At 38.8% G+C, this 27,145-nt stretch overlaps 1 protein-coding gene and 1 long non-coding RNA gene across 8 annotated transcripts in view; one reads left to right on the top strand and one right to left on the bottom strand.

Annotated features, from left to right (window-relative positions):
• The window catches only part of LOC149121979 (uncharacterized), a 52,206-nt gene extending 43,435 nt beyond the window's left edge, over positions 1 to 8,771 (bottom strand). For 2 of the 3 annotated variants that reach the window (XR_016222183.1, XR_016222182.1), the window contains exons 1-2: positions 8,631 to 8,771; positions 8,009 to 8,136 (exon numbers count right to left, since the gene is read on the bottom strand). This is a non-coding gene — a long non-coding RNA (uncharacterized LOC149121979). Of the gene's footprint in view, positions 1 to 7,422; positions 8,137 to 8,630 lie in introns of those variants that run through there. The other variant, XR_016222181.1, reaches the window with a different exon arrangement.
• A 53-nt stretch (positions 8,772 to 8,824) lies between these two features.
• The window catches only part of ATAD1 (ATPase family AAA domain containing 1), a 51,434-nt gene continuing 33,113 nt past the window's right edge, over positions 8,825 to 27,145 (top strand). For 3 of the 5 annotated variants that reach the window (XM_002718492.6, XM_089314826.1, XM_089314825.1), the window contains exons 1-4: positions 8,825 to 8,871; positions 13,229 to 13,403; positions 23,026 to 23,124; positions 24,728 to 24,848. In XM_002718492.6, coding sequence (XP_002718538.3) covers positions 13,242 to 13,403; positions 23,026 to 23,124; positions 24,728 to 24,848 — 382 coding nt within the window. In that variant the 5' untranslated portion in view covers positions 8,825 to 8,871; positions 13,229 to 13,241. Of the gene's footprint in view, positions 9,340 to 13,228; positions 13,404 to 23,025; positions 23,125 to 24,727; positions 24,849 to 27,145 lie in introns of all 5 variants that reach the window. The other 2 variants (XM_008270131.5, XM_089314827.1) reach the window with 1 other exon arrangement.

Consider the following 27,145-nt stretch of genomic DNA (forward strand, 5'->3'; position numbering starts at 1 on the left):
TATTTAAGAAGATTCTTGAATGTTAGCCTGTGATGAAAACATGACAGACTACGGAAAGGCAGTCTTGCTGGCATAAGGAGGGTTAAGTAATGGATTGACTGGAAGGTAGAAGATACAACACAGTCCAGTAAGAGGCTGCAGAGGCTCAAGAAAATCTAGACAGAATTCTAAAGCTGCTTTTGGTCTGCTAAGAATCATCAATACCTTTTTATAAAACACCCTAAGGAAAGAAAACATTGTTGGGAAGTCAGCCTTTGTCTCCTTTCCTATCCTATTCTCTTTTCTGATCTCTCATTAACCTGAGAACTCAGAAGACATAAAGAAATGGGTGTGTGCATGCCTCTGGCACTGGGTCTTACTTTGGCATTCAAAACTCTCAGATTGTGCAGCTATTTAAACTTAACAAGCAGCAGGCTAGAAAATAGAAAGGTTTGTGAAACTCTATCGGATATACTATTTTGAAGTTGAATGGAAATTTCAGCTCTGCCAACTTAGTATACTTAATTTGTTTCCTGTACTTCTGGAACTCAAATTACAGGCGTCCCCCCCCCCCCATCCCTTTGTTTTGTTTTTCTGGTTCCAGAAACAATGACAATAAAAAGGGAGGACAGAGAGATCCTGGCACTGGCTTGTCAGGATACTACTGCAAGGCCTCTCTAGGTGAAAGAAAAAGGCTCAGTAGTTATTTCATTTTAAACACCTAAAATTAGCCAGTTTTGCCCTTGCCTTTACCTTTGAAAGGTGTGCAGTCAGGCCCTGGAAAGGATATATCAATTCTTTTGCTTAGGAAACTACTTCCAATTTGGGGAATGTTTCTATGAATTATACTATAGCAATCAAAAATATAGGTGTTGTGCTCAAATAATTTTATGTGAAGAATAACAGGTCTGATGTCTTGATAGCCCCCAAGGATAATCATAACGTTGTAGTTTTCAGACAATAGGTAAGATATGCCAAGTATTGACTTTTGAAATCTCAAGTCTGGTTCAGCATCTCACTTTCATCTATTGAACTAATTTCTCTTTCTTGTACAAAATCCACTCAGCGACCCAAGTAAGGAAGATATCTCTAAGCAACTAATGAAAAATGGAATGGATCTTTAGCTTCAAAAAACAGTAACAGTTATATGATAACTTAAATTGTTATAAAAATGTTTTAGTCTTTTTTAATTTTGCATATATTATATTTTATTAACATCACCTGAGTTTTTTTGCAGAAAGATATGATACTCAGTTATTTGGTTTCAAAAAATGTTTTAGTCTTTAGAACTACATGACAGCATGGACTGTAAGCTCATTAAGTGGCTGAAGGGCTGGCACCGTGGCTCACGTGGTTAATCCTCCACCTGCGGCGCCAGCATCCCATAGGGATGCCGGTTCCAGTCCTGGTTGCTTCTCTTCCAGTCCAGCTCTCTGCTGTGGCCCAGGAAGGCAGGGGAGGATGGCCCAAGTGCTTGGGCGCCAGCACCGGCATTGGAGACCAGGAAGAAGCACCTGGCTCCTGGCTTCAGATCGGCGCAGCTCCAGCCATAGAGGCAATTTGGGGAGTGAACCAATGGAAGGAAGACCTTTCTCTCTGTCTTTCTCTCTGTCTATAACTCTACCTGTCAAAAAAAAAAAAAAAAAAAAAGTGGCTGCTATATACAGAAACAGATGGAAATAACAGCCAATGTGATGGTCTTCAGTGAACTGAGAAATAGCCACACGTATTGATCAAATTTTAAATTTAATTATTTTGGGGGCATAAGGATGAAATCTTACAGGTTTTAAATAGTTATCAAAAACAGTTTGTAAACTCTTGATGGGTACTTCCCAGCCAGACAACTGTGTTTAAGTGGGAATGAGGGAGTCAAGAAGTCAGGGGACAGATACACAGAGCCTCTTTTACAAGCCAGAGAAGACAAGCATTTCAGACAGGATATCATGGTTGAAAAGGTGATGCAAATGCAAAGGAGATATGAACAAAGGAGATATGAAAGAATTATTGTCCTTAAAGACTTTTGAGCACAAATAAAAATATTATCATAGGTATTACAACAGAATGTTTTTTGCGCACTTGTTAAGTGCCAGGCATCGAGCTCCACATTTTACATACATTGTCTCATTTAATTCTCAATGCAAATCCATAGCAGGTGTACTGTTACTGTTCCCATATTCATTATGAGGAAACGGAGGTTTGAGAGCACAAATAACTTGTCAAAAGTAATACAGAGAGTAAATAGCAGATCTAAAGTTCAAGCTCAGGCTTGTAAAGTCCATGTTCTTTTTATTTTTTCTATTTTTTAAAGATTTATTTATTTATTTGAGAGGCAAAGTTAAGGCACAGAGAGGGAGAGACAGAGCAGTATTCCATCCCCTGGTTCACTCCCCAAAGGCTGCAATGGCTGGAGCTGAGCCGATCAGAAGTCAGGAGCCAGAAGCTTCTTCAGGGTCTCCTGTGTGGGTGCAGGGGCCCAAGCACTTGGCCATCTTCTACTGCTTTCCCAGGCCATTAGCAGGGATCGGGATTGGAAATGGAGCAGCCAGGACTCGAACCAACTCCCATATAGGATGCCAGCGCCACAGGCGGGGGCTTAGCCTCCCAGACCACAATGCTGGTCCCAGTCCATGTTCTTAAACCCTATAGATACCAAGACTGTCCCTGATTGGACTGGTTTATCATGTACACATCAGGAGTAGATCTGTCATGACAGGGAAACTATATGATTATGGTCAGTAAGGTGATTTTTTTCTACATTCCTTATCTTTGGATCTTTTGTCTTTCCTTCCTCCCAGCACCCTTCCCCTACCCCATTCAGGATAAATCTACAGGAATGGAGCCTGAAAAGCCTTATTTAATGTGAAAACTTTGTAAGATCCCTCCTCTGTCCTAGGCACCCTCCTTTCTCAAGAAGTTCATATTCAATAGGAAAATATACACTCCAACTGTAGCTTTGTAAATGGAGTAACATACCAGTGCTAAGCATAGTGAATTACAAGAGCTAACAGAATGAACACAGATTTTAGTCTATTTGTGCTTAGAAACTAAAGGATCTCAATTCTTGTCCATTTCAGTTTTACGTATGTTTCAAGGTTATAAGTTACTCTGGGGAAGAGGAAGTTTTACACAATCTTAATTTTGAAATTTTGAGCACAAGTACATTTTATTTTCCAGATACTTCCAAGGGCATTTTCCTAGAATCAGGTAAATGAGAGCAAGCAAGTGACCTACTTAGAGCAAAAATTGCTGCAGGTTATAAAAGATGGGAAGCCCAGTGCATCCTGGAAACCAAAGCATCTGGTATTATTTTATGCCTCATCTATCAATCTGTTGTTACAGGAATTGAGAAGTAACAGCTGAACTACTGGTTCTTTTTTTGGCTAATAAATTCATATCTTTATTATTCTTGCCCAATCCCTTCTACCTCCTTCCCCATTTATAAAACCATATGGAAGGGGCATTTTAAGGGTCTGAAATGAATCCTCCAAAGAACTCTTTCATCCAATGCCTTAAAACTTTTGCTAATGAAGCTGCATTTAAGGTTAAAAAATCATCTTGAAGCAATTCTGTTTTTTATCAATCCTGACTTTCCACAGATTAGTACCATTTGAATAGCATTTTTCAATACTATTTATTAAAGCTAAACAACAAAATGTTGTAGATGTTAGGTAAATAAATTCAAGAAATTTTTTTGGTAGCAGAAGCTGTGAAAAACAATTGGCAGTACTGATTGGGACAAAGGATTATATAGAAATACAAGATTGTGGGGCTGGCACTGTGGCATAGTGGGTAAAGTCACTGCCTGCAGGCCCGGCATCCCATATGGGCGCTGGTTCGAGTTCTGGCGGCTCCACTTCTGATCCAGCTCTCTGCTGTGACCTGGGAAAGCAGTAAAAGATGGCCCATGTCCTTTGGCCCCTGCAATCACATGGGAGACCCAGAAGAAGCTCCTGGCTCCTGGCTTCGGATTAGCGCAGCTCTGGTTGTTGCGGCTATTTGGAGAGTGAACCAGTGGATGAGATGGAACCTTTCTCTCTCTCTCTCTCTCTCTCTCTCTCTCTCTGCATTTGCCTCTGTGTAACTCTGCCTTTTGAATAAATACATCGGAAAAAAAAGAAATATAAGCTTGTTTGGGGATTAGTGCCCTTCTGCTAACACAAGAAAATTACATATAACTCATTTTTACATACACTCACTTAAAATCATGTGTAAAGTTTAAACACACAAAAAGCATGGGAAGTAGATTTACAACATGTTCTTTGAATGTTGCTACTATCTTTTAGATCTATGTTTTTAAATATTTAGGTATTTTTAAATTTTCATTTTATATGAAAGAGAGACACAACGACAAGATAGATATACATCTTCCATCTGTTGGTTCATGCTACCAATGCCAGCAACAGCCAGGGCTGGACAGGTTGAAATCAGGAGACCAGAGCTCAACCTGGGTCTCTCACATGGGTAGCAGGATCCCAAGAAGTTGAGCCATCATCTGCTGTCTCCCAGGGAGGGAGCTCATTAGCAGGAATCTTAATCAAAGTAGGAGGAGCCAGGACTCAAATCAGGTACTCTGATATGGAATGCAGCTTCCCGACTGGTGAAGTAACCACACCAAATGCCAAATGCCTGTGCCTCAGTGCTTTCTGTGGACTAGAGCTATCCGATCATCTTTCTATTTCCTCCAATCTATTGGAATTTTAATTTTCCAGTACTTTTTTTTTTTTTTTTTTTGACAGGCAGAGTGGACAGCTGATCCGAAGCCAGGAGCCAGGTGCTTCTCCTGGTCTCCCATGCGGGTGCAGGGCCCAAGCACTTGGGCCATCCTCCACTGCACTCCCGGGCCACAGCAGAAAGCTGGCCTGGAAGAGGGGAGAGGGGCAACCGGGACAGAATCCGGCACCCCAATGGGGACTAGAACCCAGTGTGCTGGCGCCACAGGCAGAGGATTAGCCTACTGAGCCATGGCGCCAGCCGAATTTTCCAGTACTTTTGTCTTTATTCCCTCTTTTCCTTTCTATTGGAATTTCAAGTACTTAAACTTTGTTTTAGTGCTTTAGCTGGTGCTTCATATTCTCACTTTATTTTTCTTTCTCCATCCATTTAATTTACCTCGTCAAAAGAATAATCAAGGTTATTATTTTCCAGCTAAATATCTTAAAAAGAACCAAGGTTACCAAGTAACTATTACACTGGTGTAATTACCACTATATAATTTCATTTATGGTGTTGAAGTTTCTGCTCCTTATAAATCACTACCAAGTGAATTTCTAATGAACAATGAATGAAGTTTACCATGTTTACTTATTCAAACATTTCAGATGATATTTTTCTCAAAAATGGATTTTGCTGCTAAGCTCATCATGAGGGCTTCCTTGATTTGATTTCTTTATTTAATTTGAGAGGCATCTGAAAATAGTTCAGATGACCAGAAAGGCCATTTCTCTGGGGTGGTAGATATTTTTATAAAAATATTTCTAAAGTCTTTACTCACTGAGACAATTTCTCAAAGTGTGGTCCAAAATGACCTACATCTGAATCATCCCAGACACTTGTTTGTTGATTGACAAATGGATGGATTGATTGGCTAAACAACAGAAAAGAGGTTAAGAAGTACAAAATCAGGGTACAAGATTTTACGTCCAGTGCAAGCACTCTTCCAGGCTTGCAAACAGAAATATTGGTGTATCCTCACATGGTAGAGATCTCAGATGGTTACTAAAATGCAGATTCCTGGACCAAAACCTATAGCAGTTGAATGTGAGTCTCAAAGGTTAGGATCTAGGAATCTGCATTTTGCTAAATTGTCCAAATTGTCCAAGTGAATCTACACCTGATGAAATTCAAGAACAGAAAATCCAAGGAATTTCCTCCTCCCACCAGGTATTCAGTGATGCACAGTAAACTAACCACACTGCCATTCAATAACAAAAGGGCAGAAGTTGATGTTACTGGGGAGAACTACCATAACTGGTTTTTTAAAAAAAAGGCAAAGAGACTCTGTGTGTGTGTGTGTGTGTGTGTGTGTATGTGAGAGAGAGAGAGAGAGAGAGGGAGAGAGAGAGAAATCTTCCATCCTCTAGGTCACTCTCCAAATGTAAGAACTCAATCTAGGTCTCCCACATAGATGTCCAAGACCCAGCTGCTTGAGCCAATACCTGCTGCCTCCCAGGGTACATTAGCAGCAAGCTGAAATTGGGATTAGAGCTAGAAATTGAACCCAGCACTACAATATGGTATGCAGACATCCTAGGCGGCAGCTCACCTGTCTCTGTCACCACTGTTTTCAGAGGTACTAGTACAATACACATACACACACCTAAAAACTTTCTACAGTAAATATAATAATTATTCTTAACATCTCCATTCCAATAGAGAGAGAAGGTCCAGAAAGTCTATAAAAAACTGTTGCTATAATTTCCTGATTAATATTGTATATAATTATTTATTGGGCTCCTACTGTGGACCAAATATGGTATTTTGTGTTGCCAGCGATTATATAAAGCTATCCTGGGATGAAAAGCATATGTTCACTCTGCTCTATTCTGGAAGAACCTAGATGATTTAGTGTTTGTTGCAAATGAATGTACATGATATGTGGTAAGGCGGTGATTTGATGTCTTAAAACCTGGATGTAAGAGGCTTCCTGAGGGTTTGTTAAATGAAAATATTAGGACCAAAAAAATATAGGTGTAGGCAGTTGGTTTATAGCCAAACCACAGTTTGGGAAGCAGTAGGGAATGAGCAGCAGCACGTATTTTTTGCACATGCAGACTCTTGGTCAGCCTTGATTAATTTATCCAATATTTTCCTTTCTGGTGTATTAGGCAGGTGAATTGAAGCTAGATGTGACCATATTGGGAATTCCACCTCATTGTAGGATTCATTTAGGATAGATTTAGTAGAGTGACCATTTTGTTGCAATTTGCCTGAGGCTTTGTAACATCACTGAAAGTCCTACAGCCCAGAAATCCCTTTAGTCTCAAGCAAACCCAGAGGTTAGTCACCCTGGTCTTTAGAACAAGCCAGGTTACATTATCAGCTGAACCAGTTTCACTCGATAAATGACGGAAATCCATTACTATCTTGAATTTCTCTGCTAATTTTCCTTACTGGTGGGTATGTTTACTCTAGTGGACCACAAAACCTAAAATTCTTTCCTCCATAACTCCCCCTTTCAGCCCTGTCAAACCACATCCTCACAACTTTCCCAGCTTGTGATCATCCCAGGCACACAGTGGAGAATCTCTTCCAGGAAATCTGGGCCCTGATGACCTCGGTTTTCTTGAGAACACTGCTCCGGTCTCATAAATCTATTCTTCTCCAAGGTCTATCTCCCTTTCCAGATAACCATTCTGGTGCTCCCAAACCTAGCTTCATTTTTAAAAATTATATTATTAACATAGACAGACACATATTTATAAAAATCTCAAAGGCAAAAAGGAATGGATGTAAAACACGAAACACTTAAATTTCATTGATTCTTGTCGATGAATTTAACCAGAGATTTTAAACATTCACATATCACTTTCAACCCACCCTTATCCTTTAAAGCCTTGTGATTTTTTGTTATTTCACATTCTTATCTCTTACAACTAGATTTTAAAACTTCATAATAAATCACTGTCCGAAACAGAAAATACGTAGGATTTGAATTAGAGACTAAGTTCCATTGAAATTGTGCCACTTACTAGTTGCATGAACATAGAAACATTCATTCCTAAGGTTTAAAGTTTGTTCATCCATAAAAACAGAGAAAATGATAGCTATCTCAGAAAAAATTTTTTGAGGCATTTAGCTTATAGATTCAAAATAAAAAGCAGCATATTGCCCAGGTGCTAGTAGACATTCACTAAATTGTACATATTCTCTTCATTACAGTATTACAAGCTTGTAACAACGGTGGCATTTGCTAATTCAACAATCAAGCTGCAGAATTCTTTAGCTATTAAAGGCGATGCCTACAGCTGAGGGGCACAAACGGCCTTCCTGAGTCAGACAGGGAGACATTGTTTCATAGTCTCACTTCTACCTGAAGGAAGTGATGTTGCTTGTATCTGGGGACAGAGTCTAACTCATCTCGCCTCCCAGCAATCTGAATTCAGGAGGCGCGGGTTTCAGATTCGCTCTCTTGGGACTTCTCATGTCACGTCGCTCATTCTGGAAAGGGGAAGGGGTAAAAGAAAAAGGGAAGTCACTTAACATGCAAAATTGTTACCGGACGCGCTATTCTGTCCCAAGCACAGAGCCTGTCTGCGTGGGCTGCTGAGTCGTTCAGCTGAAGGGGTTGTGAAGCGCCACCCCCAGGTGCTTCTCAGCACTGACTTGCGGGAGGAGGGGGAAGTCACCCCAGAAACCGAAAAACAGATGGTGAGGGGTGCGGGGTGACCGCGCGCGTCGGCGCTTGGGCGAAAGGACTGAGATGCAATCTGCGCGAGGGTTTGCGAAGCGTGGTGGCGGAGAATCAGGATCAAGCCCGAGTCAGGGGGGAATTTCTTTGCTCTCTCTCAAGAAGGCGCCCCGATTTGTCAGGGTCGCACCCAGAGAAAAACGTGAGCAGGACTGGGATTTGAGGTGACGACTGCCTTCCGCAGTCCATCTCTGAGACTCGCTAGCTAAATTCAGAGCTCGGCCGGCGCTGCTGGTAGACACACCGGCTTCTCGGAAGGCCTCAGCCCAGCAGGGTGGCAACCTCAGCGTCAGGTGCGCCACCTCGCTCCCTCGCCGCTCCCGGTCTAATCAAACAGTCCAAACGCGCCCCCTTCCTGCCGGTGCACACGGGCCGCGCATGCTCGGCGCACACGAGCCCGCGCCGGAAGTGTTCTGTCCCAGGCGGCATTTCCTTCCTGTGCGAGGCCATCTGAGGGCTGCTCCAGCCGCTGTTTCTGCCCCGAGGTGAGTAGTAGCGGGCTCCCGGGGGGCCTCGAGGGGCAAGGGGAAGGCTCCTTTTTAGCTCCCTTAGGGTCGGGCTCGGGAAGCCCAGCCATCAAGGTCACCTCGCTCTCCTACCACGCGCCACCTCAGTGCCGCCCCCCAGCGCCTCGCAGCCCTAGTCTCGTACGGATTAACCTCCAAGGGCGTCCCGGGCCTCGTCTTGGCTTCCTGCCCGGCCTGTGCCCCTAGGTCTCCGTTGGCGCGGCCCCCGAGACTCGTGCTGTATCTCTGTGGGCAGCCTGTCGCTCTGGAGGCCTGCGGTCGTCCCAGGTGACTTCGGAACCGGGCGAAAGCTGCGGGAATGAACCAGGTCTAATTGTCGCACAGGCGCTGCTATCACCTTGTGCAAAAACGGGGGTGGCTCCTGAGGAGCGAGCACGCTGTCGCAGAGGATGGCGATGTTTCTAACAGCCTGTCCTCTGTGTGAAGGTAGGCAGGCCTTCATTGTCCAGGTAGTGTTGCTTGGGCCTTGATGTCTGCAAACCTGAAACTTTGGAGTTTGAGAAGCCCATTGTAAAACACTGCAGCGAATTGAGAGTGACATGTTAACAATAAGCTCTCGGCCCTTCAAGGTAGTGTGATTTCAAAGATGAACACCGTGAAATGGAAAGAGCTTCTTAAAATAAAACTGGTATCTCTGTTTGCCTAGTAAATAATTCTGAATGTTTCTTCGTTGTGCATAGTACGATGTATCTGTACATGCTTGTGTGTTTATTCTGTTGAACCAACGTTTGTACAGGGTTGAAATACTTTCCTATTTGTATGCACAATTTTTATTGTATGTTCTGCTGTAATGGTATTGAGACCGCAACTGCCTTCATTGCAAGTATATCAATGTCATATGAGTGATACTGGTAAGTGACTGCACAACAAAATATATGCAGTTATTGTCAAGAAGTTTCAGTTTCATTTCAGGATTTTGAAGTCATTTCGAAAGACAGACTGCTAGATATACATTAGTATACCAAAGTCCATATTGTATCAAAGTTAATTTCACAATAGGAAAATACATAAACGGTTTGGGGTCTTGATATTCTTTGTAGGATTAAAAATTGTTGCTATCGTCATGATTTGGGAGGTTACTGATAATGGACCTAATTTGTTCATGTAGTTCATTGAACGTCCAGTAGATGTCAGTTCTATCACCCTTGAATGAAACTTTAAAGAAAGAAACGTTATATTGGAATGTCATCAGTTTTCACAGAGTAATAAAGCCCTTATCTTACATATTGGGTGATTTTTCAGCTATGAATATTACCAGCATAATGATGCCAAACATTCTGCCTGAACTTTCAACTTTGTTGGAATAAAGACTAAAGAAGTGGAATATTGTGGAACCCATTTCTTGTAACCCATGCTGATGGAACTTTGATTTGTTTTATGAGGAGAGGTTTTTAGGAGGTGGCTTCTCTCTTCTAGCACTTTTTTTTTTCTTTATAATTAGGTAATAACTAGGCAGTGTGCTCCTTAAGTATCTTGGCCATTGTATGCCCAGCATATTGTAAGCATTAATTGTAAATGTTCAATAAATGCTTATTAAATGAATTAGATCACTTAACATTTGTAAGTCAGAATTTCTTCATCCAAAATGAAGGCGTTCAGTTATTGTTAAGTTTAAATTCAGTAATATAATTCCTGTGAGATGAATGATGTCTGATCATGGAGAACTTTGAAACCTTTACTGTTAGAAATCCTGTGGAAGTCTAGCAGTGACTATTGGAATGCTTGAGAGTTTTTTTTCAGTTGCAGTATATTCATTGAAAGCTAATTTTTGAATAGCTTCTATTTTGTGCGTGATATTTATTAAGATGGATAAAATCTAAATCCTTTTTATAAGGACTTAAACTGTAGTTGAGTAGGATAAAGTTCAATAATTATTAAAAAGAAAACAAGCCATTTTTAAAAATAGTGTAATAGAGCCAAATGAATAATACCAAGGATTATATAATCTGAGAGATTTTGTGGAGTAAACAAAATTGGTTTTTGAAGTTTGAGTAAAATTGACTGCCCCTAGATGAATGAGGGGACGTGGTTCATCCAGGATACAAAGCAGATATGCTGCAGCAGAAGTATGTGTGGCATTTTCAGCTGGCACTCAACAGCTGTTGAGAGTTCCTTTGGAGAAGGGGTAGTGAGAGAATGCTCAAAAGTCACTCTTTGGACCTAGGTTAGGTTAAAGTTGATTGCTTTGGAGTTCTGTAAGGAGGGAAGTTCCACAATCTTTTGATTGGGGGAAGTATATATTTTTTAATGGAAGAAAGTTACGTAGGAGGAATTAAAAAGTGTCGGTACTATTCCAGGGGAAAGGGGTGAAGAGGATCTTTAATTTAGTGGTAACAAGAAAGGAAAGAGGGGCGGGCACTGTAGCTCAGTAGGTTAACGCCCTGGCCTGAAGCACCAGCATCCCATATGGGTGTCGGTTCTAGTCCAGGCTGCTCCTCTTCTGATCCAGCTCTCTGCTATGGCCTGGGAAAGCAGTGGAAGATGGCCCAAGTCCTTGGGCCCCAGCACCTGCATGAGAGACCAGGAGAAGCTCCTTGCTCCTGGTTTCGGATCAGCTCAGCTCCGACCGTTGAGGCCATCGGGGGAGTGAACCATTGGATGGAAGACAACTCTCTCTCTTTCTCTCTGACTCTCCTCTCTCTGTATAACTCTGATTTTCGAAAAACAAACACATCTTTAAAAAAAAATGGGAAAGAATGATTTTAGAGAATATTTTTGAGAAATAATAATTTGAATCTTTGCAGGACTTAATATTTTTAAAGTTTTTGTTTGTTTGTTTTTTAAGACTTATTTATTTGACAGAGTTAGAGAGATGGGGTGAGACAGAGATTGTCCATCTGCTGGTTCACTCCTGAAATGGCCACACTGGGCTGAAGCTTGTGAACTCTCTTGGAGTCTCCCATGTGGGTAGCTGAGTCCAAAGCACTCAGGCCATCCTCTGCTCCCTTCTCACGGGCATTAAAACTGGGAGCTGGATCTGAAGAGGAGCAGCCAGGATTAGAACTGGCACTCACAACGCTGGCCATGACTTATCCTGCTGCGCCACAGTGCCGGCCCCTGCAGTACCTAATTTTTACATATCACTGAGCCATCTGTACAAATTCTAATTTATTCATTTTCATGAGCACAAGATATATATTCTTTTTTCCTTATATATCCCATAACACTCAACATAGTCTTATTTTGAGAGTTTAATGTCATTATTTGGAGCTGAGATCCTATTTCCCAAAATGTGATAGTTGCATCATCCCTAACAAACTTATTCTGGGTAGTTACTGCTTTTGATAGTGGAGTTCATTCTTGGTGTAGCTACTTGGGTATATACTTGTATGTAAAAGTAAGCTTTTTACTTCCTATTTTTATTTGTGTTTTTAGTAAGTGCTGTATTCTTGTGGCTGTTTTCTTGGTTCAAACTTTTTTTAAGTTCTGTTGCTTTATATTATATAGCAGGATTCAGGGGAGCAAAATGCTGGCTCCAAAAATTTAATGTCACTTACTACTTGAAAAAATGGCATATTTCAATTTAAGCAGGCTGTGAGAACCTTTTAAAGTAGGTATGAAGGAAGAGTGTGTCAATTCACAGTTTAACTTTTTTTAAAAACATGTATTTTATTTGAGAGGCACAGTTATAGAGGGAGAGAAGTCTTCCATCCTCTGGTTCGCTCTCCAGATGGCTGCAGTGACCAGGGCTGTGCCAGACCAAAGGCAGGAGCTTTTACTAGGTCTCCCACAGGGTGCAGGGACCCAAGGACCTGGGTCATCCACCTCTGCTTTCTTTAGCACATTAAGGGAGCAGGATAGGAAGTGTAGCAGCCTGGACTCGAACTCACATCCATATGGGATGCCAGTGTGCTGGTGGTGGCATTACCTGCAATACCACACATCACCCCCCTGAATTTCACTTTAAAAAATTACTCTGTATACATTACATTTAATAGAAGAAATTCTTACCATTTTATTAGTAAACTATTTCATAGTGAGGCTTCCTTTTATCAGTTGCATTAATGTTATAGTCATTATTTTTCTAGACTCTCTGAATGGTTATTTAAAGCCTATTTGAAAAAATAAACACTTGAAGACATTTACTGCATTTTTCAAATGGAATTATTAATTCTACTAAATAAACCCATTTCTAATCTACCTAAATGCACTTGTTATGATTTAAAAATTCTTTTCTCCTTAAAATGAAATACTTTTATCAAAGAAGGTAATATTTGAATTTGACTAGAAGTTAGTTTTCCTTGCTTAGTATAAGCGACTTTATCACTCTCCCAATTTAGTGACTGGTTATTAGTGACATTGTTTGTTTTTAAAGGTTAACAATCAAGATGGTACATGCTGAAGCCTTTTCTCGTCCCTTGAGTCGGAATGAAGTTGTCGGTTTAATTTTCCGTTTGACGATATTTGGTGCAGTAACATACTTTACTATCAAATGGATGGTAGATGCAATTGATCCAACAAGAAAGCAAAAAGTAGAAGCTCAGAAACAGGTATGGTTGAAATTTATTCGAATATCATTTTTCTTGTGGCTGCAAATATTTTTCCCCAACCTAAGAACATAGCAGAGTTGTAAAGATTTATATCAGAATGTGTTAGCCCACATGCTTAATTTCATTATTCCTAATATATTCATTTCTCAAGTCATTGAACTTTTGTGGTGAACATCCTCATTAAAATTTTCTATCAGCTTGTAAATAGGAAATGATAACATTTTTAACAGACTGAAAAATGTTTATCTTCAGTAACATGTATTTTCCTTTGGAGGACTTTTGATATATGGATGATTGTGACAAGCTGTCAGTGTTAGATTTACAACTGTAATAAAATCTAGTTAGGGAATTGCTTTAAAAGTCATTGATTAATAATATGATATAATTTTTATTTTTTCAGCTGCTGCCTCTTGTGGTTATTTCTTTATTAGGATGATGTATCTGTTTGTTTGGTTTCTAGTCATCCTCAAAAATAAAAGCCTTAAAAGAGTCTTTCATATTTTTCTTGCAGTTTAAGGTCACTATGTTCATATTTGTGGATTTCTAGGTTTAACTTAATGTGTTGTGATACTGATTCACTCAATAAACATTTGTTGTGTTCATAGCAAATGCTTGGTGTTGGGGTAAAAAGATGAATAAATCTTGATCTTTCAGAATGCTACAGGCTAGTATGGGAAATACTGATGTAAGTAAATGACTGCTTTACAGTATTGCATAAATCAGTAAAAAGTGAAAACCATAGTTTCAGAAATAATATAGGAAGTATATATCTGAAAAGCCGTTTGGACAGTTTTGAATGAATTTATTCTCTGGATCTGATTATATGTAGTTATCTCAAATTGTAGATTATGTCGTCATACTATATATTCATGACACTCTGGAAAGTCTGATCAGTGTAAAATTTATTTTTTTTTCAGTGTAAACTTTCTTAAAAACTTATTTGATTATATACATTTGACAATCTGTACATAGCTTTTTTTTCCTCATATTTGAATCATGAAAGTCAGTTTGAGGTCAAAATATTGACAAGTTATATCATTTTCAGCATTTTTGAAAGTAGGGATATGACTTTTTAAACAAAGAGAATTTTGTCATTTTTCTTCTTGGCTTCCAGGATCTTCTGTAATACACTCGTAGAAGATACAGATAGCCAAATATAGATATTAAGTACTCCATGAGTGGACCATCATCATTAAGCCTTTATTGAAAACTGTGTATATAGTATTGTTCTAAATATCAGGTATGTTTAGTGTTAGATACTGTGTCTGTCCTCAAAGTCCCCATGGTAGGGACAAAAGACTTATCCATGATATTATAAATTACAATAGTAAGTAGCCTAATGAGCAGTATAGACAAAAGCTATGGCTTTCATAAAAAGGAATAATCACCAGTGGTTGAAGTGGTTGAGGACGCCATCATGAGAGAGATGACCTCTTGATGGTTTAGCAGAGTTGTTGGGTGCAAAAATCAGTATATGAAAATCAATTGTATATGTATTTATATATTCATCACAGCTAGAAAATGTATTTTTAAAGGTACTATTTATAGTAGCATTAAAAGTATAAGACAACTGACAAACACAAGGTGTACAACACATTCATAGAAAAAGTAATAAAACTATTGAAGCCAATTTAAATTTTAGTGTTAGCAAAAATATATCAGCAGCTTTGTGTATTTTCCAAAATTTATATGGAAGAACAAACATCTGTAAAGACAAAACACTCTTGAAGAGTTTTATTTAACTTCTCCATACAGTGGGTTCCCTTACATGCAAAAGGAATAATATTAATACCCACTTTGTTGATTTACTGTGGAATTAAGAATATATAAAGTGTTTATATATCAGTGTTTCCTATTTTATAATATTAAACAATTTGTATTAAGGATACATAAAAATGCATATGAAATGGTAAGAAAAAACTTGAAAAATGGTCAGACATCTTAAAAAAGAGGATCTATAGTGTTCAAAAAACATAAGATGCATAATCTCATTAGTTAAGAACCTGATTCACAGAGATTGTATCTTAGCAAAAGAACAATACATTTTTAGACAGGTGATCAGATTAAAAAAAGTACCTTGAACCTAGAAGCAACAAATCCTTGGAAGGGAGAGGTATGGAAAGAAATATCAATAAAGACTAGTGGGAAAGTTGATTATGTGGATTCTTATGGTGAATATCTCCAAGATAAGGGTCTAAACTTCTCTTCCGTGATTAGCTTTTGACTTTCTTTGTAGAGAAGGGAAAAGCGGTGCAGCAGTAAATTTATGTCCTGCTTTAGGAAATATGGGGAGGGCAGAGAGCTTTTCTTATATCCGTTTCTTCTGGATTGCCTTCAACTCAAAATAATCTTTTTTTCAAAGATTTATTTACTTGAAAGAGTTACACAGAGAGAGATGGAGAGGCAGAGAGAGAAAGAGAAGTCTTCCATCTGCTGTTTTACTACCCAGTTGGCCGCAACGGCCAGAGCTGTGCCTATCTGAAGCCAGAAGCCAGGAGCTTCTTCCGGGTCTCCCACGCAGGTGCAGGGGCCCAAGGACTGCTTTCCCAGGCCACACCAGAGAGCTGTATCAGAAATAGAGGGTTCGGGACTCGAACTAGCGCCCATGTAGGATGCCAGGACTGCAGGTGGAACCTTACGTACTACACCACAGCGCCAGCCCCTCAAAATAATTTTTAATGCCAAAGTGGTATATCTTAGGGTGGCATATTCTTGTTTCCTACACATGCTGAAGCAAAAAACTCAGTAAAAAAAAGTCACTGAAATAGATCTGCTCAACAGACACATGAGTGACTCAGAAATACAGTGTTGGGTGAAAAGACAAAGTACATACATTGTGATTTCTGTGTAAAGTTTTAAAAACATGCAAGATTAAGCTTCAGAGAATCAAACATGATTAAAGTATATATAAAGAAGAAAGCAAGAGATGATTTAAATTTAGGATTGTGATTACTCTTGAGGGACAGGAGAAGTTTCTGTTTAATGGGGGACTCCTAGAAAGAATTGAAAGATGAATTATGTTCTTTTTCTCAAATCTGGATGATAATTGGTTATTCTGTGATTCTTCATAGGGATAAAGAATTTAAATATTCTAAAGATATGTTTTTATCTATCCAATTTTTAATAAGAGAACTCTAAAAATCAAATAATGACCTGAGGAGTAAGAATAAAGCCTGATAGTATAAGGTGCTGGTAATAGTCTTTTCTACATAAACATACCCTAAGTACATAAAACAGTAGTGCTTACTGTGGAAGAGATTCTCAACTGAAATGCCTGTGTTCTGGTGAAAAATAACAAACTGTGAAAGTTCATGGGGAATATAATTTTTTAAAACCCCAGAGATTATTTGACTATATGCCACATCTTTTTATCTGGATAGTCGCTTGGGTAAGTCACTGTAACCAAAAGAGAAGATTGAAAAATCAGATGAACTAAACTTAGTTAAGAAACAAGGTCACAGTTGAAGTACTACAATTTAAGTATAGGTAGAAGAAATCATTGATACCTTTTAAAACACATTTAAATAGGAACTAGCAAAAAATTAATTATTGTTACATTAGGTAAAAGCCCTTATTACCACTTGTATTTAAATGCTAGAAGATACCTTTTTCTAAACACCCAGAGATAGCAGTCTTCTTTCAGGATTACTGTACTTGTAAATATTCTGTTATGGAAATGTCGAGGAGAAAAGGTCATAAGGAATAGCATCTAGGAAGTCAAGTATTGCCAGATGAGGGATTATTTAGGTGGTGAATAGAAGAGAATTGCACTGAGGGCGAGGATCAGGTGTGAATGTGGAGGAGGAATGTATGGCTTTTGTGGACACAAAGAGAACACAGAATCTAAAAGCTTAGGTACAGAACATTTTGAGGTTATTTAATCTGTGCACCACATTTCATTTTAAAACCAATACAGTTTTCAGATGAAAGGTAAAAGATGAGATGGTTGCATTCAAAGCAGGAACTGTAACCTAGAAATACTTTATGTTGGATTAAATAGGGTATTTATAAATAATTTGTAGCCTGAAGCCAAGAAAGTTTCCAGCTTGTGAAAGGTGGGATATTTAATTGGTAGTGATAGGAGATATACTGACATGGATTTTGTTATACTGACATGGGTTTTGTAGGCACAGGCACATGCTGCTGTTAGGTTATATTTAGATGTAGTAGAGTTTTGATAGGTATGTGGTGAAAGAGTGGGTTGGATTAATTGGAATGTGTACAATATTTAAGAACTTTAAAGTGTAGGGTGAATAAGTTTTAATGTTCTGGCATCTATAAATATATTTTATTTTATTTATTTTTTTTTTTTTAAATTTTTTTTTTCATTTATTTATTTATTTTTTATTTTTTGACAGGCAGAGTGGACAGTGAGAGAGAGACAGAGAGAAAGGTCTTCCTTTTGCCCCGTGCTGATCCAATGGCAGGAGCCAGGTACTTATCCTGGTCTCCCACGGGGTGCAGGGCCCAAGCACTTGGGCCATCCTCCACTGCACTCCCTGGCCACAGCAGAGAGCTGGCCTGGAAGAGGGGCAACCGGGACAGAATCCGGCGCCCCGACCGGGTCTAGAACCCGGTGTGCCGGCGCCGCAAGGCGGAGGATTAGCCTAGTGAGCCGCGGCGCCGGCCTCTATAAATATATTTTATATATTAATAGGACTATAAATTTCCTGTGATTGTGGTTTAGTAGTCAAAGTCCAGGAAAGATTCAGTACTAAGAATTCTTTATTCACAGGAAGGTCACATACTGTGTCCTTAGTTATTTAACTTAATGTCTTCCTATTTTTAGTCCTGTCATTACATCATAATTCTTCAAAACTTGATTTCTGTTCTTTGAGAAAAAAATAGCTGAAATATTTTGTGAAGGATATATACCGAAACCTTTAAAATCCAGAAATTTCAACTGCCAAGAATTTTTAAGAGCAGCCATCACAGCATGCAAATTTAGAAGAAGGAGCCTTTGTTAACACCAGAAAGCCACTGTGCTCTGCATTGCTGGTTACCTGGCTGTCAGATCCGGGCTTATTGGAGCTGAATCTTTTGTAAAATCAGTAAAATTAATAGGAAATTCATAAGGAACAAGCAGTTAAAGGTGTTGAGGAAAGAAAAACAGTAAGAAGAAAACTAGAGGAGGAAGAAAAACACAGTGCATTGTTGGGTTACTTACATAAACACAGTACAAAAGCACCATAAGACAAAGTCGTTTTAAGCAGTGGTTTTCAAGATACATGTGATAAAATCAGAAAAGAGATACAAGTACAGTAATCCTGAAAGAAGACTGCTATCTCTGGGTGTTTAGAAAAAGGTATCTTCTAGCATTTAAATACAAGTGGTAATAAGGGCTTTTACCTAATGTAACAATAATTAATTTTTTGCTAGTTCCTATTTAAATGTGTTTTAAAAGGTATCAATGATTTCTTCTACCTATACTTAAATTGTAGTACTTCAACTGTGACCTTGTTTCTTAACTAAGTTTAGTTCATCTGATTTTTCACTCTTGTTAATACCTGGTCTGACTTTCTAAAATTATTCTTCCAAAAGGACAGTTATCTTATGAGTCTTAGAACCTGAATGAAAAGAGTATTGCCTCATTTTCTTTTCTGGTGTCCCTTTTCCTGTTTCCTCCCTCATTCTAGGCAAAAATAATATTTCCTACTACCTCAACTTTTTATTTTTTATTTTTATTTATTTTTTAAAGATTTATTTTATTTATTTGAAAGACAGAGTTACAGAGAGAGGTAGAGACAGAGAGAGAGGTCTTCCATCCGCTGGTTCACTCCCCACCCCAGGTGGCCACAACGGCTGGAAGCTGGGCCGATCAGAAGCCAGGAGCTAGGAGCATCTTCCATGTCTCCCATGTGGGTGCAGGGGCCCAAGGACTTGGGCCATCTTCCACTGCTTTCCCAGGCCATAGCAGAGAGCTAGATAGGAAGAGGAGCAGCCGGGACTAGAACCGACACCCATATGGGATGCTGGTGCTTCAAGCCAGTTCTTTAACCCGCTGCGCCACAGCGCCAGCCCCTCCTCAATTTTTTAAATAATATTCTACATGGAGAAAAAAATGAAATAACATGAAAGGGTAAAGATAGTATGAAACGGTTTTAAAAATATCGGTATATAGTACAAAGTAATTTGACCTCACTCCCCAGTCCATTTTCTCTCCACAGAGATAACAGTCACTTGAAGGAACCCACTTTAAGAAACAAACAAACACTGATGCCTTGAAAATATAATTGTTTTTGTGCCATAAACAATAAAGCAGTGTATAAATAGACATCTTTTGAGTAGTTCACTCAGTACTTTTGTTTTTCTAAGTTAAAAGTTTAGAAAAAGAGCCTCGTTTAAAGGTGTAAAGCTAGACAATTGGATAACTTGTTCCTGGGATGCAGCTAGTTAGTGGTAGTTGTGGTGTGTTTTCTGGTGCTTGCTTTTCATGTATTTGTTAACTGTGTTCTTTTCCTAATGATGAGTGTGTTTCAGCAGAACATGAGCTTTGAAATTAGACATCAAAGTTGAGCTCTGGTAATACCACTTTCTAGATATGCAATCTTTAGTAGGTTTTTTTTTTTTTTTTTTTTTTAAGATTTATGTATTCATTTGAAAGGCAGAATTACAGAGGGGCAGAGGCAGAGAGAGAGAAAGAGGGAGATCTTCCATCTGCTGGTTCACTCGCCAGCTGGCCACAACAGCCGGAACTGCACCGATCTGAAGCCAGGAGTTTCTTCCGGATCTCCCATGTGGGCACAGGAGCCCAAGGAATTGGGACATCTTCTACTACTTTCCCAAGCCATAGCAGAGAGCTAGATCAGAAGTGGAGCAGCCAAGACTGGAACCTGCTCCCATATGGGATGCCAGCACTACAGGTGGTAGCTTTACCCTCACTGCCACAGTGCCAGCCCCAGTAGTTGTTTTAATTCTCTAATCCTTGATCCTTATTTGAAAAGTAAAAATAATCATAATGGTTTTAGGGGGCTGGCACTGTGGCACAGCGGGTTAAAGCCCTGGCCTGAAGCGCTGGCATCCTATATGGGCTCTGGTTCTAGTCCCAGCTGCTCCTCTTCTGATCCAGCTCTCTGCTGTGGCCTGGGAAAGCAGTAGAAGATGGCCCAAGTCCTTTGGCCTCTGCATCTAAGTGGGATACCCAGAAGAAGCTCCTGGATCCTGGCTTCGGATTGGCACAATTCCGACAGTTGTGGCCATCTGGGGAGTGAACCAGCGGATGGAAAACCTCTGTCTCTGTCTCTACTTCTTTCTGTAACACTTTCAAATAAATAAATCTTTAAAAAAATCGTAATGGTTTTAGGGTTGATTGTAAAATATCTAGCACAGTGCTAGCTATTAGTGGATGCTCAGTAAACATTAATTCTTTCCCCTTTCTTTCAATGTTATTTTATGAATACAATCTGAAGCCATTGTTAAAATGGGAAAAAGATCTTAGGTAAAGTTGACAATATAACACTTTCTGTCTTTGTAAACTAAACAGTGTAGTTGATTACTTTTATTTAGAAAATTCCAGGTATACATAAAAGCTGTTATTTAAAGCAAGAGACAGTGTGGCATAGAGTAAAAATGTCAGGGCAAGAGTTGGCATGTGGCATAGTGGGTTGTGCAGGGGATTGAATCAGTCCCCATATGGGATGCCAGCATTGCAGTCGGCAGCTTAACCTGCTGTGCCACAGCGCAGTCCCCAGCCCAGCACCAGACATAGCCACCTCCACTTCTGATCCATGTGGGAGACCAGGATGGAGTTCCTGACTTCTAGTTTTGGCCTGGCTCAACCTTGGCTGTTGTGGCCAGACTTCTGATCCATGTGGGAGACCAGGATGGAGTTCCTGACTTCTAGTTTTGGCCTGGCTCAACCTTGGCTGTTGTGGCCAGATGGGATAGAACTAGAGAATGGAAGATCTCTCCGTGTCTCTCTCTGTCTCTCCCTCTCTCTGTACCTTTGCCTTTCAAATAAGTAATCTGTTTTTTTAAGGAATCTGGAAGAGGCTCCTTTATCTATAGATGATTTTATAGGAAGCATATAATGTGAAATTTACCCAATTTGGTTATCCAATGTGGTTCATAGCACTATTTCTTAAAAGGTAATATTGAGATATAATTACAATATAATATATTCTAATCTCCTAGCCAAACTATAACTATAATGCTGTAGGGTGTGAATTTGCTTTTAGAGTAGCCATATTTTTGGTACATGGTAAGATCCTATGTAAGTAAAATCTTTTTAGGAAAATGCTACAACAAAAATTCAAGTAAATGTGGTTTACCAGAGAAATTTCTAAAATGTTTGCTTAATTGAAATTTGAATGTTATATGTAGACATAAAATTTGTTTTTAATTAGTTTTCACTTTATTTTTAAGGCAGAATGATCTCCTATCCACAGGTTCATTTCCAAAATACTGGTAACAGCCAGGGCTAGGCCAGGCCTGAAGCAGGAGTCTGGAACTCAAGCTGGGTCTCCCACATGGGTGGCTAGGACTCAAATACTTGAGCCACTCATCCCTGGTATCTGCTAGGGTATTCCTTAACAGGAAGCTGGATTGGAAGCAGAGAACTTTACTTCTAGAACAAGTCACTCCAGTGTGGGATACAGGCATCTCAAGTGGTTCTTAACTGCTGCACCAAATGCTCACCCCCTATTATGTACAGATTTTTATAAATATTCTTTAGTGATAACAACCTTCCATCTTATGTGGAAAAATGAAGGCAGATATGTGTGGTCGCTAGAATGTGGACTTAAAGAGTTGGAATGCATGGATTCAGGTCTTGCCTCTTCCATTTGCTGACTTTTAACCTGAGGCAAATTACCTAATTATGCTAATCATCAATTTATTTTTCTGTGATAGAGGGAAATTTGTACCTATTTTATAGGATTACTAAGGAGATTCATTGAGTTAATCCATTTATTGTTTTGGCATATTTGGCACATTCAGTATACTTATTTTTATTCAAAGCTTTGTTTCATTGCTAGAATTCAAAGATTTAATGTTAATTTTGCCCTGCTTTGAGAAAATCTACATGTATATTTCTAATTTAGAATTACTTTTATTAACTCTGATTTTCTAGCCTTAGGAATTGATGTCAACTAAAAAGAATATTATCTCAAGACAATTTGAAATTAGATATGGTTGGGCACCAATTGCAGCTATCTGGATAATTTGAAGGAAGTTGAATATCTGTTTCAGATGCTCTCTTAATTTAATGAAAGAAACTCTAATTGCACATTCCTTGGTATCCTTAACTCCTTGGCCTTCTTGAGATTCACCTATACCTATCATGATAATCTTGCTAGGAAAGAGAAACCAAACTGTACCTTACGGTCTCATCAAAGCTTGGGAAGCTATATTTGGAAGTACATGATCTCTTCAATCATGTATCCTGTTTTCTCATTTCTTAAGAACTGATTAAATTGCTTTGATTTCTGTGGAGTGAAACTTCAAGTTTTTTTCCTTCACCTAAGGCCTCACAGTAGGGAATAGTAGGATTAGGGGGCCTAGAATATCCTGGGAAAATTCTTGTATGTGTGTTCTTTGCTATTTAGACTTTATATGTGTCTGTTTTGAAGTGCCAGTATCTAAATATCAAACCAAAGGAGGTTGCTTGTTCTTTTCTTTCTAGGCAGAAAAATTGATGAAGCAAATTGGTGTGAAAAATGTGAAGCTTTCAGAATACGAAATGAGCATTGCTGCTCATCTAGTAGACCCTCTTAACATGCATGTATGTATCTTTGATGTTAAAATTTATTTTGTCTGGTGTTTTCATGTCAAAAGTCTTGAAGATCATGACCAGATTCAGTGACTGTCTAGGAGGAATTGTAGGACTTAGCATATAGTCCTACTCAGGGATATGATTTGTTATACCAAACAAATACAGGGCAGAATCAGTGGAGAAAACCAGGCATGAGTTACAGTCTGGAGGAAGCCAGGTCCAAGATTCTAAGACTTCTCTCCAAGTGGAATAATACAGAGTGTGCTTTATTATTACATCAGCAAGTTGTGTGACAGCACATGCAAAATTATCTGCCCTGGAAACACACATACATCTACCAAACAGATATTTATCAAAACCCTTATCATTTTCATCAAAAGTTAGGCACAGTGAGCTGTTCTTGTTGGGAATTGGTGGGGCCCTCCCAAAATCTAAGTTCCCAGATGATTTTCTGTTTGAGTCTTGGTTTCTTTATGTATAACCTGAGGACAATATAACAATACCTGTTAATAAAGATTTTTTTGAGCATCAGATAATGTATAAACTCAGAGTTCTGAAATGAATTTTAAAATCACTGATAAATATACTAGAATATATTTATTGAATATATTATTAGTCATATAAATAGTACAGAGTTTAATATTCTCATCTCCAAATCTAGCAAATAAAATCTACAGAATTTTTTTATAAATGTATATAGAGAGACATGTACAAACTCTACAACAAAGCCTCTATTTGAATTTGATTTATGAATTTACAAATCCGAGTAACTGTACTAAAATAGTCGTTATGTTGTAGCCACAATAAGTATATGATTTCTTTTTCAAATTGGCTGCTGGTTTCTACTTTGCCTTTTTTACTGTCCTTTTTGTTTTTTTTTTTAGTTGTAAAGAAAGTAAATATGGCATAAACTAGTTTCTGTCTGGTCCTTACTTCCCACCCCTTTATTATGCTAGATTAAAGCTAGTTTGATTGCTTTTTTTGTTTCTTTTAGTTAATTTGCCCACCAAAATTTTTAAAGTTAAGTCAGAAGGTTTTCCTTCTCTTTTTTTAAAAAAAGATTTATTTATTTACTTGAAAGCCAGAGTTACACACAGAGAGAGGAGAGAGAGGGAGAGGTCTTTCATCCGAAGGTCCACTCCCCAGTTGGCTGCACAGCCGGAGCTGCGCTGATCCAGAGCCACGAGCTTCTTTCAGGTCTCCCACATGAGTGCAGGGGCCCAGAGACTTGGAATATCTTCTACTGCTATCCCAGGCCATAGCAGAGAGCTGGATCAGAAGTGGAGCAACCGGGTCTCAAACTGGCTCCCATATGGGCTGCCAGCACTTCAGGCCAGGGTGTTTACCCTCTACGCCACAGCGCCAGCCCCTGTGTCTGATTTAGTGCCTTTTTTTTTTAATAGTAGGAAGTTGATAAATTCTTTTTTCCAATGTCATAGCAATTAATTTCATTATTGCTATGGAAGGTTTTTACTCATATTAATATATAACTTTTAGTCTTTTTATTATTTGTGTGCAATCATCAGATTAAGGTTTGCCATTTGTGGAGAAACTTTTACTGTTGTGAATGTGTATTATTTGTAAAATTCATACTGACCATAATTTTTCCCAGGTTACTTGGAGTGATATAGCAGGTTTAGATGATGTCATTACGGATCTGAAAGACACAGTGATCTTACCTATCAAAAAGAAGCATTTGTTTGAGAATTCTAGACTTCTACAACCTCCGAAGGGTATGGTAAAAATTTGTATTTGCCTAAATATAAACATTTTGCCTAAATGAAACATTTTGCCATTATAGAACTGGTTTTTGTGAAATCTGATTTTGAAAGAATATTGAGGTCCATGAACTCTTGTTTTTTATGAAGACTTATTTATTTATTTATTTGAAAGTGACAGAGGGATAGGGAGACACAGAGAGAGAGAGGTGATCCATTCTCTGGCTTTACTACCCGAAAGTCAGCAATAGCTGGGGCTGTGGCATGTCCAAGCTAGGAGCCAGGAACTCTATCTGGCTCTCCTACATAGTTTATAGGAACTGTGTCAACTATGTGTGGGCCAATGTCTGTTGCTTTCCGGACACATTAGTGGGAAGTTGAATGGGAAGTGCAGAGTAGCTGCGTTTGAACCAGGCGTCTCCTGTATGGAGTGCAGTTGTCTCAAGCTGTGACTGAACCTTATGTGCCAAAATGCCCACCACAAAATAATAGTTTTAAAATAATTACTAGTTCTTCAGCTTCTGAAATTTAGATAAACTCCTTTCCCTGTGGTTGCCTGTCAAAGTAGTTCCCTTATTTCAAAGTAACTTTTATTATTTCCAAGTAAATTAAAATTCAGCAAGTTAAGATTTAAGAAAGTCCAATGTCACAATATGGCTTTTTCTTTTTGTTTTCAAGTTAAGACATCCTTTTTGTTATTTCATAATTCTAGTAATTCATTTTCCTCCTAATGTTCTTCATTATTTTTAGAGTATAGTGATTCTTTATAGGAAATAATTAACTAGAAATAAAATACAATTATTTGAGGGGAAACTTCGTAATTTATACTTAGTAATCACTTTGAAAATGTAGAACTGAACTAGGGATGCTTATAATTGCATCCTAAAATGTAATCCTTTTATTCTTTTTCATGCAATTATTAATCATACTTAAGTCTTCTTAAATACAGTTTGAATAAAGCTTGCATGAAAACTTACAGAAAGAAAGGTTGGTCACAAATAAGATGGTATATTTGTTACTAATGAGGATTGTCTCAAATCTGGATCTATTCGTTGTAAGTACTTTCCATCTTCAAACTAAATTTTTTCTTGTATGTGTCTTGTAGTTATCAGCTAAAACCATCCATCTTAAAAAGGATTTGAATTTTTCTTTAAATATTTACTTATTTATTTTAGAGGCAGAGAGAGAGGACAGAGAGATATATATCTTCCATTTGCTGGTTCATTCCCCAAATGGCTGCAACAACCAGAGTTGGGCCAATCCGAAGTCAGGAACCTGGAGCTTCTTCCAGGTCCACCACATGGGTGCAGGGGCCAAGCATTTGGGCCATCTTCCACTGCTTTCCCAGGTGCATTAGCAGAAAGCTGGATCAGAAGTGGAGCAGCCAGGACTCGAACAAGTGCTGCAGACAGTGGCTTTACTTGCTACGCCACAGTGCTGGGCCCTGAATTTTTTTTTTTAATTGTTACTTTGTTATTTAAAATGTGGAGTTATGGGGAGGGGAGGATCAGGGTAAGGGTCCGGCTGGGAAGAAGGGAGGGAGAAAATAGAGACAGAGAGACAGAGATTGAGATCAATCTGTCTTGCTTTCCCTGGTTCACTCTCCAGATGGCCACAGTATCCAGGATTGGCCTAGCTGGAGCCAGGAGCTTTATCCAGACCTCCCACGTATGTGGCAGGGGCCCAAACACTTGGACCATCTTTGGCTGCTTTTCTCAGGCTGTTAGCAGGGAGTTGGATTAGAAGTAGAGCTGCAGGGACACAAACTAGTACCCATTTAGTATGCCAGCATTGAAGGTAGCGGCTATACCCGCTATTCCACAATGATGACCTTAGAGGTTTGAATTTTTAATCCTCTGTAAAAATAGTGTTTATTTGTAGAAATGGGTTATAAAGGTATCCGATTAAGCTCAAGAAACTAGTTCCTGGGTTGCAAAACTAGTAAAGCCTGTGCCTTACATTGATTTGCAGAATCACCCTTCATATTTATTAATACTGTGGAGATCACTTAAGCAAAAGATATAAAAGATGCCACTTTAAATACTATCGCTAGATTCCCTGATAATGTGTCAGATGAGACGGCATAAATCTTAATCAGTTACTCTTAACGTACATGTAAAAATGGGGCTAAAACAGTTTAATGAATAATAATAAAGAATAATCATATAACTCTCACTGAAGTGAAGAAGTGACAGTGAGAAGTGAAATACCGCCAGTTTCTCATGTGCACTTTGTCACACTTCGTTCAGCAGAAGATGATGAGATTCAAAGTCAGTCGTTGTATATTGAATCTTCAGATACTAGTAACTGCT

The sequence above is a fragment of the Oryctolagus cuniculus genome, chromosome 15, assembly GCF_051225735.1.
Source record: "Oryctolagus cuniculus isolate XC-2025 breed Fujian yellow rabbit chromosome 15, ASM5122573v1, whole genome shotgun sequence".
Lineage (NCBI taxonomy): Eukaryota > Metazoa > Chordata > Mammalia > Lagomorpha > Leporidae > Oryctolagus > Oryctolagus cuniculus.